General features: G+C 54.0%; 5 protein-coding genes across 5 annotated transcripts; 2 read left to right on the top strand and 3 right to left on the bottom strand.

Moving 5' to 3' along the window:
• Positions 1-111: 111 nt before the first annotated feature.
• On the bottom strand, positions 112-1,311 carry PFLUO_LOCUS4944 (uncharacterized protein; the record flags this gene model as incomplete). Its single annotated transcript, XM_073782345.1, has 2 exons — positions 112-701; positions 789-1,311. The coding sequence occupies 2 exons, from the start codon at positions 1,309-1,311 to the stop codon at positions 112-114; spliced, it is 1,113 nt and encodes a 370-aa protein (XP_073639009.1).
• A 358-nt stretch (positions 1,312-1,669) lies between these two features.
• PFLUO_LOCUS4943 (uncharacterized protein) lies at positions 1,670-4,255 on the bottom strand (the record flags this gene model as incomplete). The annotated part of the gene is made up of 6 exons (XM_073782343.1): positions 1,670-1,759; positions 1,813-2,005; positions 2,059-2,290; positions 2,340-3,516; positions 3,571-4,190; positions 4,249-4,255. 6 exons carry the CDS (start codon positions 4,253-4,255, stop codon positions 1,670-1,672), a joined length of 2,319 nt encoding a protein of 772 aa, XP_073639008.1.
• A 641-nt stretch (positions 4,256-4,896) lies between these two features.
• On the top strand, positions 4,897-6,267 carry PFLUO_LOCUS4942 (uncharacterized protein; the record flags this gene model as incomplete). The annotated part of the gene is made up of 6 exons (XM_073782342.1): positions 4,897-5,067; positions 5,134-5,193; positions 5,246-5,299; positions 5,361-5,377; positions 5,431-5,581; positions 5,641-6,267. 6 exons carry the CDS (start codon positions 4,897-4,899, stop codon positions 6,265-6,267), a joined length of 1,080 nt encoding a protein of 359 aa, XP_073639007.1.
• Positions 6,268-6,969: 702 nt separating this feature from the next.
• On the bottom strand, positions 6,970-8,817 carry PFLUO_LOCUS4941 (uncharacterized protein; the record flags this gene model as incomplete). The annotated part of the gene is made up of 1 exon (XM_073782341.1): positions 6,970-8,817. One exon carries the CDS (start codon positions 8,815-8,817, stop codon positions 6,970-6,972), a length of 1,848 nt encoding a protein of 615 aa, XP_073639006.1.
• A 3,950-nt stretch (positions 8,818-12,767) lies between these two features.
• On the top strand, positions 12,768-14,093 carry PFLUO_LOCUS4940 (G protein subunit beta; the record flags this gene model as incomplete). The annotated part of the gene is made up of 5 exons (XM_073782340.1): positions 12,768-12,885; positions 12,963-13,675; positions 13,736-13,825; positions 13,884-14,003; positions 14,073-14,093. 5 exons carry the CDS (start codon positions 12,768-12,770, stop codon positions 14,091-14,093), a joined length of 1,062 nt encoding a protein of 353 aa, XP_073639005.1.
• Between the last annotated feature and the right edge of the window lie 486 nt (positions 14,094-14,579).

Raw genomic sequence — 14,579 nt, 5'->3', positions numbered from 1 at the left:
GAGTATTTCCAATCCGCCCAAGACATCACACAAGGAGAACTGCATCTCCTCATACATAGGTTTACAGAACTGGAAAAACATAAGATAACCCAGAAGTAAAGAGCAACCCGCTTACAGCTCATCACCGTGGGGGCTAGCCTCCTGGTCCTGACCGGCAAAGCGGCGCAGGATGTTGCTGCGGGAGACCAGGTCGTCGAGCTTCTCAGGCGCGGAACCACCCTTGGACAGGATCTTCTGCAGACGCTCCAGCTCCTTGGACGCGTAGTCCTCATTCTTGGCCAGCTTATCCGCAACCTTGACATAGTACGCCGCGTACTGGTCCTTCAGGTCCTTGGCACCGCTCTTCAGCTCGGCCGCAAGCTTCTCGAACTTGTGCGTAGGCACGTACTCGTCAATCAGCTTGTCCAGGTTGACGACGGTGCCAGCCTTGTTGTCCAGGCCGCCGCCGACGGCGCGGTGCGTGCCGGCCTTGTTGTTCAGGAACTCGACAAACGCCTCCTCCTTGCGCGCGCCCGAGTACGCCTCCGGCACGGTCGAGCCCGCGGGGAAGAACTTGATGGTCGGGTAGCCCGTCACGCCCTGCTCCTTGGTCACGGCCTTGGAGTTCTCGGCTTCGGCGTTGACCTTGGCGATCACGACGGAGGATTCGGAGGCGAAGTCGGTGGCGAGGGTTTCCCAGATGGGGGCGAGGGTCTTGCAGTCTATTCATTTGGGGCAATTTAGTCAGTAAAAAGCAACAGCAACAACAACAACAAGAAGTATCAGTAGGGGATGGAAATGGTACTCACGTCCACACCACGGGGCAGTAAAGGCCACCAGGACATTCTTATCGGAGCCAACGGTGGTCTTGAAAGAAGCATCATCCAGCATCTCCACGCTGCTGGGCTCCTTCTTCGCACTGCGCGGCTTGAGGCCAGTCTTATCCGTAATCCACGCGGAAAGAGACTCCAGATCACGGGAGCCACTGTAGTCCACGGGGGTGTCACTCTTGCCATCAAACCACTTCAGGGTGGGGAATCCCTGGACGCCAAAGCGCTTGCCCAGATCGCGGTGATCATCGGCGTCGACCTTGGCGATGGTGACCTTGTCATCGGCGAAGGCGAAGGCGGCGCCCAGCTCCTCGTACACGGGGGCCAGGGTCTTGCAGTGGCCACACCAGGGAGCGAAAAATTCGACCAGGGCGGGCTTGCCGGATTGCAGGACGATCTTGTCGAAGTTGTCGGGGAGCAGGTCCTTGACGGCGGAGCCGGCGCTGGCGAAGCCGCCCAGGAGGGTGAGAGTGCTCACGAGCAGGGTGCTCAGACGAGCCATGGTGGATGTATTATGTGGGGGGGATGATTCTTAAATTCCAATAATAATAATCGATGAAGATTGGAATAATGTCAAGGTCAATCGGGAAGAAAGACAGGGAGTTGGAGCTGATGATGACAAAATAAGGGAAGAGGCCACTTGGTGCCTCGGGTGGATCATCCTCCATGGCTAAAATCTTACTACTAAAGGTACTACAGGTACTACAGGTACTATTTATTCCACCAGGATCATCTTGGATTTCTTACTAAATAGTAATACATTGTGTGGGAAAACAACCCTCCCGCATCCAATTCGCTTGCAGTCCCGGCACATTTGGTGAATAGCCCGAAATCCCCTCGATGATGTGGCGATAGGTCTCTCACCGGCGCTCCGACAGCCACTTGTTCGCGCTACTCCAGAGCTTGGCATCCTTAAACTCCTCGCCGGCATTCTGGGTGCCTTGGTAGACCTAGAGTAGATATTAGCCGGTGGGCCCTGGATGTTTCTTCGGAGCAGACTTACCGCATCCCAAAGCTGAAACGCCCGGTCCAAGTTGCCGGTGAAGCTTTCGCTATGCTGGAACCATTCCTTGCCCTTTGCCTTGACCTCCGCCCGAGCATCGGGCGAGGTAGGGTCCGCTTGTAGAGGGAGGTCATCCAGATAGGTGCGAACAGCAATTCCAAGACCGCAGTCATTATCATCGATGAAAGGAAGTCTGGAAGATGAGGGTCAGAGCAAGTCTCTAGGACAGAGTAGATGTGCACATACTTCATGCTCATCTCGGTCCAGTCATTCCGATCCCGGTCGGCCTCTCCGCTCAAGAACAGGCCAGCCATCACCACCTCAATCAGGTTCCTCAACGTCGAGCGCACCTCGGCGATCAGCGAGCGGTAGCAGAGGAGCTGTCGGCTCAGAGGGCCGGAGTATCCAATGCTCTTGTGCTGGAGCTTCGCGATACATGCCACTCGCGATACAAGCATGTTGAAATTCTTATCCTCCTCTGTAACAGCGTCAGTTGATGTACACACAACGTGCCAGAAAGTACCTACCTGATCCTCGCATCGGGCCACCAGACACATGTGAGAACCAGTGCTCGGTGTTCAAGAGTTCCAACCGAAGCATCTCAATGGCCAGGAACACTGCTTCCTCGAGATTGTCTGCAGAGTCCATCGCCGATAGCGCTTGCCCCAGACACTTGCCCCACACAGTAAGCTCGTGTTTCTCATTAACATATCCGCGCAGTTGTAGGAATCGCCACATCACATTTGACAAGATATCCTCTTGTGACGACAGAATGGGGGTGTCCTTCGCAGCGAAGGATTTGGACACAAAGTCCGACTCCTTCAAGCTCTGAATGGCAAACTTGAAGGACCCGCGAGCTGCTTGCAGCTTCTTAACGCTGTCTGGGAACTGGTCTCCATGGGCTTTCCAGGGCTGGATGGTCTCCTTGACCGACGGGATTCCCTTGAGGTTGATAGAACTCTCTGAGTTTTCATCAAACCACGGGCGCACATGAATCACTTTAGTCTGGTAGAAACGGTGAAGCGAGTTTGCCAACAAGCAAATAGACTGCGTGCGGATCGGGGTGAGCTTGTCTCCCACAAGTTGACGGTAAACCTCGGTATCCTCCGCACCAAGTGGTAGCTTGATGCGCACTTCGCCCGATGTCAAAAAGTTCGGAATGTCGGCACCCATAACACCCTTGGAGAGGTAGAAATATAGCTCCTCGGGGAGACGCTGGCCGATGAGCTCATGCGTGTCGGACGAGGTGTTCTCCGCATTCATGGGACCGACTCGGCCATCCACATCCATGTACACATGGTGCTTCACGACCATGTACGCCCGCTTGTAGCGGTCCGTGTACTGGAGTTCCTGCATGCGACGGTCTTCTTCGAACTGGCCGCAGAGTGTCAGGGCGCTTCGCCCAGCTGCGTTGAACATGGGTAGAGCATCCCGAACATTAGGGCCTTTTCCAGTGAAGGCGGGGTTCTCGAACACTGGGAAAGAGCGCAAGAAAGGAGAGCCAAGAAGCAGCAAGAAATCGAGGAATTGTTCATTCGACAGTCGTCCGAGTTCTTCCTGGCAAGTCTGCTTCGTAACCCAGAAGAACTGTGCGGGCTCGGTCTCAATTTTGGTGACCAGCTTGTCAATGTCGAACAGAAGGATGTCGGACGGTCCGTAGACTGCATCCACCACAGGATTGGGGCCGCGAGTGAGGTAGGAGAGCTGCGCAGAAGGTTTATGTTAGGTATTGCCTTTTGTTTTTCTGAGCATACTCACCTGAGCGGCCGCACTGTAGGGGGCCACGAGGAAGGGCACGCCGTTCTGGTGGAGGATCCGTTGCAGGAATTTGTAAAGTGTTTCCGGGGGCGGGGTGCCTGCGGGTTCATTCCGGTCAGCCAGGATTGGGGATCTTTGGGAGCTTTGGGAGCTTTGGGGGACCCAGGAGTACGGAACAAAAACCGGGGGGTCTATGGCCATGATGGGTGTGGAGGGGCTGATGGTGGTAGACGGGCTATAGGTGATCATACCAGCGTTGCTGAAGGCATCCACCACTTGGTCTGCCTGCTGTTGGTCGTAGAGTTCCCAGGCCTGTTCGAATGGGCGCGTCGAAGTGGGTTGGGCGGCAGGGCGCTGATCCTTTTTGCCGAATTCGAGGCCATTGAAGACAAAGACGCTGCCGATACCGAGGTTTTTGAAGGTCTGGAGCTCTTTCTCGATGTTGCTCCTCAGGGCGAAGGGGAATCCACCGAGCGCGCTCAGCAGCGCTTCCCGGGTGGACTGGTTGATGAGGTGCTGGGAGAGGTAGTGCGACGCATCGATTCCGACAACGGCGCCTTTGAGGGCGGAAAGAGGGAGGGATTGGGTGCGACCCACGGCCCATTCATCAAAGGGACGGACTATGGGAAGAAGGATACGGTTAGAGGGGTCAAGCGTCTGGGGCAGGGTCTCTCGTACTCGGCATGGTGAAGGGTCACGGGCTGGATAGCACGGCCAGTGCCGGGCATGAAAGCCCAAAAAGGAGGGAGCTGATGGTAGGGAATTGATGGTCGGGGAGCCGGACGTTGATAGTGGTTGTGGTTGTGGTCGTTGTTGGGGGAAGGAAGAGAGGAAGGATGGGTGTGAAGGAGCTGGAGTTGGAGTTGTGAGGGTTGTCGCGGTTGAGCTGAGGAAGGAGGGCGGGAGCCTTGGTGCTTTTGCTTTTGAGCACGACTCCCCGGGCAACATGATTAGTTGTTAATGAACTATCCCTGTTCTACACAATAATTAATCTACTTCCGCGACTCGATTTGTTCTAGTGCGCTGAAAGTACGGGCGCAACCATGACATGATTCTGACTGACTCGGTGGGAAGCCCACCGTGCAGAAATATATTGCATTTACATATACGGCTTAGTGTCTTGGTGTCATATTGGATTGGACATATTGCTATCCCAATATCCCAGGTTTACAATATCAATTATTGTGAGGTTGTGTTCTTGGGTATCGCCTACTCTCGGAACCGCAAATGGATGCTGCCCACAGGACGGAGAGTCGGACTATATATTGTAGTCTCCCTCCGACACATCCCACTCTGCCTATCCACAACCTCCAACCCCCCTCAAAAATGGCAGACACCGCATCCCCAATCGAACTGCCCGTCATCGACATCTCCAACCCTCACGATCCGTCCGTGGGGAAGCAGATGTTGGATGCCGCCGCCAAGTACGGCTTCCTGTATGTGAATAGCAAGGGCACCGACTTCACGACGGAGGACGTGGACCATGCATTTGGACTGGTAGGACATCTCCTGGATGAAATTGCATAGTGTTTTTTTTTTTCACTGACAGAATGGGGTGGATAGTCCAAGAAATTCTTTGCATCGCCTGCGGAGGAGAAAGAGACCTGTCGGATTACGCCGAATGTTCGTGATGGCTCGATGAACAGAAGATTCAATTGACTAACTTGCCCGCCAGAATCGCGGATGGTCGGGTATGCATACGGAGACGCTGGATCCGGAGCATCAGCGGGTATGTAGCCACTTGACCATCTCGATCTGGATGTATGGCTGACAAGCAGTAATGCTACCAGACCGGCGACTTCAAAGAGTGAGTAGTGTGCCTGCTGATATCATCGAACCGCACTCACCACCGCCGGACAGAGCTATGAACTTCGGCGACTTCAAAGATGGCAAAGCCCAACAACCTCTACCCCCGAGTCTGGTGCCGCACGAAGCCGAAATCAACGGCTTCGCCGCGCTGTGCAACAAGACCTGTAACCGAATCCTGAACCTGCTGGCTCTGGGCCTGGAGGTTCGTTAAAACCACGGCATATCAGATCGCACATTCCACTGACAAACCCGACAATTCAGATGCAAGAAGACTTCTTCACGTCGCGCCACGACCCCAGCGATGGCCCAACAGGCAGCATCCTGCGCTATCTGTACTACCCGTCAATCTTCTCCGCGGCAACAGCAGCGTACAAGCACGACAAAGACGTGCGAGCCGGCGCACACTCCGACTACGGCAGCATCACTCTGCTCTTTCAGCGACCCGGCCAGCCGGGGCTGGAGATCCTGACGCCCGAAAGCACCTGGGCGCCTGTTCCTATCGTGCCGGGCGAACAGGCCGATGCGTACCCGTTTCCCCCGGTTCTGGTGAATATCGGGGACCTGCTCAGCTATTGGACGGACGGGTTGCTCAAGTCCACCGTTCACCGGGTGGTGTTTCCGCTGGCTGAGCAGCAGAGTCCGAACCCGCAGGATCGATATACGCTTGTGTATTTCTGCCATCCGGTTGATACGACAGAGCTCGTTCCTGTTCCCAGTGAGGTGGTCAAGGCTCATCGGGAGCAGACCGGGGGAATTGAGGCGCGGGATGATGGGAAGGTTGGGTTTGGTGGTGGTGCGGGTAACTTGGAGCCTGGGAAGAGGCCGCTGACGGCGCAGGAGCATCTCGAGTCGCGGTTGGCCGCTACATATGGTTTCAAGAAGGACTAGTGCCTAGTATGAATGTTAATAGGGGACAATTCCCAAAGGAAAATATCTACAGTTCTATTCGTGCTACTGGGAGACTGAAGGAAAGAGTACTTCGATGAAAAATATAGATTCGTATGAACCCTATGAAAGAGATATGAGGAACGCCGGTGTCATTTGACCCAGTGCGGGTACGTAGGAGAGAGCCTCCAGAGATCAACCACCAGGCATAGATGGATGGCAAAACGAAAGTGCAAAGCGACTGCGAAGCAGTCGATGTGGGTCATGCTCTCCATCTACTGACATAGGAAACTCGTGATAGCACAATTAAAAGAGGAAAAAATGGAAGGGAAAGATGATTCAGAAGACAACAAAGGAATAACGAAATGAGACAAGATAACAAGATGTACAATCATGACGACTGGTAATTCAAAATATAAGCAGTGAAGAATGGGAGGGGCGCAAGAGAAGGGCCCGGAACTGTAGTGGGAACCCTGTTCGAGGTATTGAAAAAAAGGGATAAAAACCAGACGACATGTAAAGAGGTATCTTCGGGAGTCGAATTGAAACGCCGCCAGATTTTCAGAATGCCATGCGTGAGTAGAAGTGAGTCCTTGCAATAGAAGATGGGTAAGACGCGTGACGGGATATGACGCTATGCGAGCCGGTATGCATGGTAGAAATCAGAAATGAAAGTCCTGTCGAGGGGATAGTCGTCGGGTCGTATCAAGGGGTCGTGTGGCACCAGTGGCGGTGGTAAACCCACGCAGCCTTCTGGCATTCTTTGCTGCAGTATTTGGTGCGCCGGCAGCGACGACACTTGGCAAATTGGCGCTGAAACTCTTCCCACTTGCCGCATTTCCAGAAAGCGCATTGGCGGATCCCGCCGCGCGACTCGTCCTTGCGGCAGAGGTTTCGCATGACCACACACGCCCAGTACTGCATGTCTTTGGAGTGGTGCCGGACAGTGAACTTCTCAACCAGTGGGAAGATGTTGACATCGTCCGGTAGCAGGTACTCATTCTCCTCCTCCTCAGGAATCTCGATAGGTGTAGAAGGATCCGCATTTTCATCCAAAAGGTGAAGTTCACGATCAATCTGGAGCTTGGGGACGAGATGAGAGTACTGGAAGTAGGACCGAAGGTTGCAGTATTTGGAAACGTAGGCCAAGAGTTGCAGAGACATCAAGACGTCCTCATCGCGAGGCATGGTAGTCAAGACATTCTGAGCCGCCGGGGCGTTGCGATCACGGAGATACAAAGCATAGGGACTGGGAGCGAGAGTGGGAGAGTTAGGGTTGTTGGGGACTTGCGTAGGAGAGAGGCCCAGTCCACCATTGGGTTGGGCGGTGCCGTTGTTATTAATGATGCTGCCATCGACGGTAGAGCGATGGGTGATGTTGAAAGTTTCCGCCTCCTGACCCTCTTCAGACGGATCGGTCACCGTCAGGTCGTGATTGGTGGAGACCTCATCCAGCATTGCTGTCTGGTGTTCATGAACCTCCTCAATGTCCATGCGATCCGGCAGGTTGACAAGGGGTTCGGTCGTCTGCCCCAGCACACTGTCCTCTCCCATAGCCGAATCCTCGCCATTGGCATCGTCCGACTCGCCCGACGCCGACTGCTGCTGCTGTAGTGCAGGGCGTTGCCTGGAGGCGGTACCTTGTGGGATGCTCCTTGACTGGGGCTGAAGAGGGCCACTTGGGGTAGTTGGAGAATCGGGCTGAGAGATGATCCCGGTCTGCAAGCCAGGAAGCATACTGGGGAGTCGTTCGGTGTCACGCACAGGCCGCAGCCCAAATCCATCGGCAGTATCCATAGAAGGCACTGCAGTAGCCAGAGGCTGCATTGCCCGAAGGCGATGGCCGGGACGCGGATAGCGTCCTTCGTGAGATCGATGGTTGATGGCTTCGTCACCAAAGGTACTTCGTTCGGGCGGAGATGTCATCGGCATCCGGGGAGGAGAGGTGACGTCCATCGCATCGGAGTCGGTGGGTTGAGTATCCTGATAGAGAGGCTGCGGAATTTCGATACTCGGAGGGGCCTGTCGACGAGAGTGGCGGGATTCGTGGGAACTCGACTCTGAGTTTGCGGGTGGGCCCGAAGCATCTCGGGTGACCGTACTGTGCTTGGCATGTCGGGAGGAACAGGACGGATGTTTCGAGGATTCGGCATCGGATTGTGACCGGACCTTCTCCACCACTTTAAGGTAATTGCGGAGGATGGTGGCGATGACGGGGACCATGTCGGCTTCCACGACTCTGGTCCTTACGCCTTCGGAGCCACGCACGCCGATATTGACCACACATTGGAATGCAAGGCTCCATTTCCACATTTCCATCAAGTCCTTACTCCGGCCCTCCTTGAGGATGCACACGAGTCGTTCGATGCCGCCATCGACGGTGAGGATTTCCCGAATCCGAGCCGATGAGGTGGTGAGGTATGCAAGATGGTTCAGGGAGTTGATGAGCGGTAGAGTCGATGTACAATCCAGGGCACGACGGTCGTATAGCGTGGTGGTGATGTGGACCGAGGCCTTGTTCACATTAGGGATACTGAAGTTGACTTCCCTCATGATGAACAACAAAGGTGGAGGGAAATTGGGGAGAAGAGTAAAACAAATCAAGTCATCAAATGCAACAGCACATCCAGAAGCGAAATGTTCAAAAAAGCAAGATCGGGGCCGTGGATGGCGCCCAAGACGGTGGGGATGGACTTCTTCAGTCGCCCCTAACCAGATGGGATCAGTCCCACTAGGATGAGACCAGAGAGAAAACCCTCGCGACCGCAGAGAAATTATTCCCAATACATGAGGACACCCAGATGCGGTTGTAGAAAAGACCCTCGGAATTCCTGACGATGGTCTCCGATGGGGGAGGGGGATTCCAAGTGGAAGGGCTTGGTTTCGTCAGAGCCTGGGTGGCGGATGGGGGTCACGAAAGAAGGATCGGTCGGGAAAGGGGAATGAGAGAAAAGGGAAAAAAAAAGATCGACGACGAAGGCAAGTCTTCTCGAAGGAAAATATTCAAGACGAAGATGGGCGATCGGAAGAGTGAAGTGGGTGGAAGACAGGGAGGGATGGAAGGGAAGAAGGAAGAGGTTTCATGGCGAAAGCGGAGAGGAGGCGGCAAGAGTCAGGTGCCTCCTTAATATTACTGTAACCCCCGAGGGAGTGACCGCTTTGTCACTCTTGACCTCGTAGCCAGCAGAGGACGACCAACACTATCTTTGCTAACGAACCAACTGCTGAAGAGTCTTCTACAAGATGGATATCAATCCAATACCGAATATCCGTCCGGCAGTCTTGCTTGTCGATGCCGACCCATGATTACGCCCGGATACGGCCTTGCCACCCTCGAGCCACCGGTCAAACCACATCCCTCCAACATGCCAGATGGCGTCGGATGCCATCTTGCCTCCCAGCCCAACCATTCTTTCGTAAAATGTGGTGATGTGATGAATTATTATTATCCTGACAAGCCCCCATGTATGATTTGGGCACGAGGAGAGGAGCGGAGATGTAGATCCGAAGCTGTGACCATAACACCGAACCCACCAATGACCCAAAGGCTTGGACCGATTATTGAAAAACTTCGATTTTTGGTTTGAGCACCGGGGGAGTCTGTGAACGAGGCAGGCTAGGGGGCGCCTAGGGATCGACGGCCACAAGCCTGGCCTAGACAACTCCCTCGGTGGGACAATAATAATCACAATACATACCCGAAAGGCCCCTGAACCGAGTCGAATGACTCTCCGAGTGGATCCCCATCAACCATCATTATTCTCTCGTGAGAATCCATCTAGAGCAGTCCTAATTGCTGTTTATTTTCGTCTTACACATTTATTGGCGGAGGATGCAAGAATAGAAAAGCCCCGATCCATCACATACAGGGTTCATACAGATCACAGGCGCTTGACGCACAGACGCAAGACTATGATTAGAACAGAAACTCCGTGCGAACTGTTGAGAGGCTCCCTATCCCTGGAGTTTCATCGCTATTAATATTTCAGCCAAAAGACAGGAAGAGAGTCTTTCTCCGATTGGACTGCTGCTACTGTACTGCGCTGCCTTCATCCTTTGCTGTTGGATACCGGATTTATCTGTACCCTGAAGCCCAACGGTCAACAAAGGCCCACTCTGGGTCCTGCTAGACCGTTATTTTCTGCTAGGGACCCCGTAGACCACCGTACGCACTGTTCAGTAAAGCACGGCTATGTACATACTAACTTCAAGGTCCGCACAAACCGTATGCATATCATCAAGCCGCAACTCTGTTCTTCCTTCAAATAGTGCTGACTGCTTGATCTACAACCTTAACCATGATGGCTGTAGGGTCCGGGCCCTCGAAGGCTACGCTTTCAGGGAGCCCGACTCGATCTCATATTTAACTATCGAGGGTAGTAGCTGCGGTAAGGCACGATGCAGGTGAGATCTACAGAAAAGACGTAGATGAAACCAACATGACCGCCTCAGCCTCTTCTTTCCTTCTTCCCGTCCATCTCTTTCTTGCCTTTCCCTGCTGCGTCATGCTGCCAGAGAAATCAGTAATGATGACCCAGCTGAATTACGGTTAGGCGGCCATTTGTAGGGATCTTGAGCCAAGCTAAAGGGTACTTTCTGATGATAGCTGAGCGTAAGTCGTTCAGATGAAGACCATAACACCCATGCCGGGCTGACTCCTCGCGTTTCAACGCCACTGGTCATCCAAGTCAGCTAGCAATAGTAGATCAGGTTCTCCATCCGACACCAGCCTCTGATGTAGATCAGGCAAGGCCTTCAGCTCCGCAGGGTGGCAATCTTGTCGTGCAGAGCAAATGGCGTAAAAACCGTTGAAAAACAAACAATAATGATCGGCCGGCGTACTGTAATTAAGTCCAGCAAATCCGTGGGACTGGAAAGGGGCGGGACGGCTTAGCAATAATCTGTCGTAGTTGGTGGAGCCTGAGTGTTCTCAGTTACCGAGTGTACTATCGTCATTTAATAATTCTCGGCCAATTTATCCCACGCAGCGCCGAGTCGCAGTTCTGACCGCGGCCGTCGTTATTCCAAACAAGACAAGCGCACGCAGTGAGGTGACCGGCCCGTCTTCGCCCAAACTATCTCCCCGTAGAATGGTTACAACGGGCTGGACCAATGATTACTCCGTTAGTCGGATAGACTGCGCCGCCGACTCCCCTTATCCAAAAGAGCAAGTGGTCAACGGTACAGTCGAGGCGGGCTTGGACCTACGAGTCGGGTCGTACAGCAGGTCTGTACTGTCGTCCAGGCCGAGATACCAAGGGTGATGATGAATGAAATAATCACGGGAAGCTCTCTGCAAAAATCCACAATTGAATTGGCAGGATCGTGGCCGAGCTCTGGACTGGCACGGACTCTTGGAAATGGAGACACTAGCTAACGAAGAACTGGGACGTGCGACGCGCCCCAGTCCAATCCAATCTCCCGGAGTTTGCGGGAAAAATACAGATGATAATAATGATGATGATGTAAAAGCGCAGGCTGTCATCGGGGCCAACTGCCAGGCTTGACGTAGCAAGCCCGATTCCTCCGTAAGCTAGCCACCATGCAGAGTGCTTGACCTGTCGGCGTGGGCGTAAGTCCTCCGTCTTGATCGGGGGCGTCCGAGCCGTCAGTGGCGGATGAGTGAGTGGAGAGAAGTAGTATAGACCCAGTGTGCATCAATAATCATATCGATACCCGGCGCCCTGGGCGAGGGAGGAAGTCAAAGATCTCAAACTTCTGTATCGGCGATTAAAGGCCCAGGTATGGCCTGTCAATCTTGCTCAGGTACCCGGGGATGAAAATCCATGAAAAGGCCCCTGTCCCAGTGGGTGTCATTGTATTTCTGCCCCCTCTTCACGACGCCCCGGTGCCCGGGCTCCACTGGCGAGCGTGAATCGGCCCATTGATCCCGGCAGAATTGACGAGGGGCCCTTTTCCAGCCTGCATTCTTCATTCTCTGAAGAGTTACAGTCGTAGTGGCCACGGGAGTTGTGAGTTCGTAGCCGCTGGAGTCCAAGATGGAGATGTGTCTATTAAGCCAGTTAGGGTCCGGCTTCTCCCCGTGATTACCACTAAGCTGTAATACGCTGACCAACTGGACCGGCCACCCCCTGTTCTCTCCCCTCCTCCCTTTCTCTCTCGCTGCTCTCTTCCCTTTTCCCTTTTGCCCCCCCCTTGCTAGCCCCCAATTCTTCCTCCGTATCGTACTGCCGTGACCGGAGCGGCTTGATACACTGAACTTACCTTCCTGCACTACGACTCGGTCGCTTCCGTGCTCCCTGGCTCTTCGCTCCACATCCCATATTCAGCCCCCCTCTCTCTTCATCCTCTCTCGACCTTTCCATCCTCTCCTAACTTGTCAACACCACAACCCGCTCAGCCACCCTCCACCCCCCTCCAATTCCTCCCTCTCTCCCTCCACATCAACGTCCCCCTCCCCTCCCGGAGTTCGTTGATTTCGTGCTATCGCCTCTACTACCCCCTTCTCGACAGTTGACAACTTCCCCTGGGGCTTTGGCACGATGGCAGCCGACATGAGCGGAGAGCAGATGCAGGCGAAAATCACCGCCGCCAGGCGCGAAGCGGAAGGCTTGAAGGACAAGATCAAGCGTCGGAAGGATGAACTGGCCGACACTTCACGTACGGCTTCTCCTTTCTCTCTGCGCCCTCTCGATCTGCGTCAGGAGCTGTCTGCTAACAATGGAATTCCAATGCAGTCCGTCAGGTTGCGCAGAACCAAACCGATGCGCTACCACGAATTGGCATGAAGCCCCGACGAACACTCAAGGGTCATCTCGCGAAGATCTATGCCATGCACTGGTCGACCGACCGGCGCCATCTTGTGTCGGCCTCGCAGGACGGAAAGCTCATCATTTGGGATGCCTACACCACCAACAAAGTTCACGCGATTCCCCTGCGCTCGTCCTGGGTGATGACCTGCGCCTACGCCCCGAGCGGGAATTACGTTGCGTGCGGTGGTCTGGACAACATCTGCTCGATCTACAACCTGTCGTCACGTGAAGGGCCGACCCGGGTCGCGCGCGAGCTTTCCGGACACTCGGGCTACCTGTCATGCTGTCGCTTCATCAACGACCGCCGGATCATCACCTCGTCAGGTGACATGACCTGTATGCTGTGGGATATCGAGTCTGGATCGAAGGTGACCGAGTTCGCCGACCACCTGGGTGATGTCATGTCCATTAGCATCAATCCGACCAACCAAAACATCTTCGTTTCGGGTGCTTGCGACGCTTTTGCCAAGCTTTGGGATATCCGTACCGGCAAGGCCGTGCAGACATTTGCCGGCCACGAATCCGACATCAACGCCATCCAGTTCTTCCCCGATGGCAATGCTTTCGGTACTGGATCGGACGACACCTCGTGCCGTCTGTTCGATATCCGTGCCGATCGCGAGCTCAACATCTACCAGGTAATTTTTTGATTATGATCGCAATTAAGGAGAACGAAGAGCTAATTGTGTGTCTTGCAGAGCGATCAAGTTTTGTGCGGTATCACTTCGGTTGCGTTCTCCGTGTCGGGCCGGCTGCTCTTTGCGGGCTACGACGATTTCGAGTGCAAGGTTCGTCAGGTCTCGCTTCTTACCGTGTGGATTTGCGCTAATGCAGATAATCAAATAGGTGTGGGATGTCCTGCGCGGCGACAAAGTGGGCTCGCTGAGCGGCCACGAGAACCGTGTCAGCTGTCTGGGTGTCAGCAACGATGGCATCAGCTTGTGTACTGGGTCTTGGGACTCCCTTGTAAGTGATCTGATCGTCTCACTCTTGGCCTCTGTCATCCGCTGACTGTTTCTCTTTTCTGTCATCTAGCTCAAGGTCTGGGCCTGGTAAAAACCAAAAACCAAAAAACGCGAGATACCCCGTGTCGATCATTTGCAATACTCTTCTTCGACCTTTTTTTCTTCTTTTTCTTCTCTTTCTATTCCGATGGTTCGAATACCCGCCACTGTACCATATTAATCAGTTACCGGGGGGACCCGTTGTTCCCGCGATAATTAGCTACTCTCGGCGCAGACCTCGATCCATGCGATACGGCAGGTGTTGGTAGCGGTTGACGGAGCGAGTCGTCCTGAGAGAGGGCGAACGAACGCGACGATACATCATATTTGAATGGGGCATGACGGAGCGCGCTGCCGGTTCTTGGGGCGATGGTTGTACAGTGGACGTGAATTGGCAGCAGTCCATCTAATGCTTCTACAGCGACGGCTCTTGAGCTCACTTTTTCCGTCCTGGATGATTTCTTCTTTTTTTTTTGTCTCTCCCCTTCCTTTTTCATCCTTTCTTCCTATCCCCCCTTCAGTTTCCTACCCTCTGTTT

This window comes from Penicillium psychrofluorescens, assembly GCF_964197705.1.
Source record: "Penicillium psychrofluorescens genome assembly, chromosome: 3".
In the NCBI taxonomy this organism is placed as follows: domain Eukaryota; kingdom Fungi; phylum Ascomycota; class Eurotiomycetes; order Eurotiales; family Aspergillaceae; genus Penicillium; species Penicillium psychrofluorescens.
The sequence above is the reverse complement of the archived record's forward strand: the minus strand, read 5'-3'. Positions and strand labels throughout refer to the sequence as shown.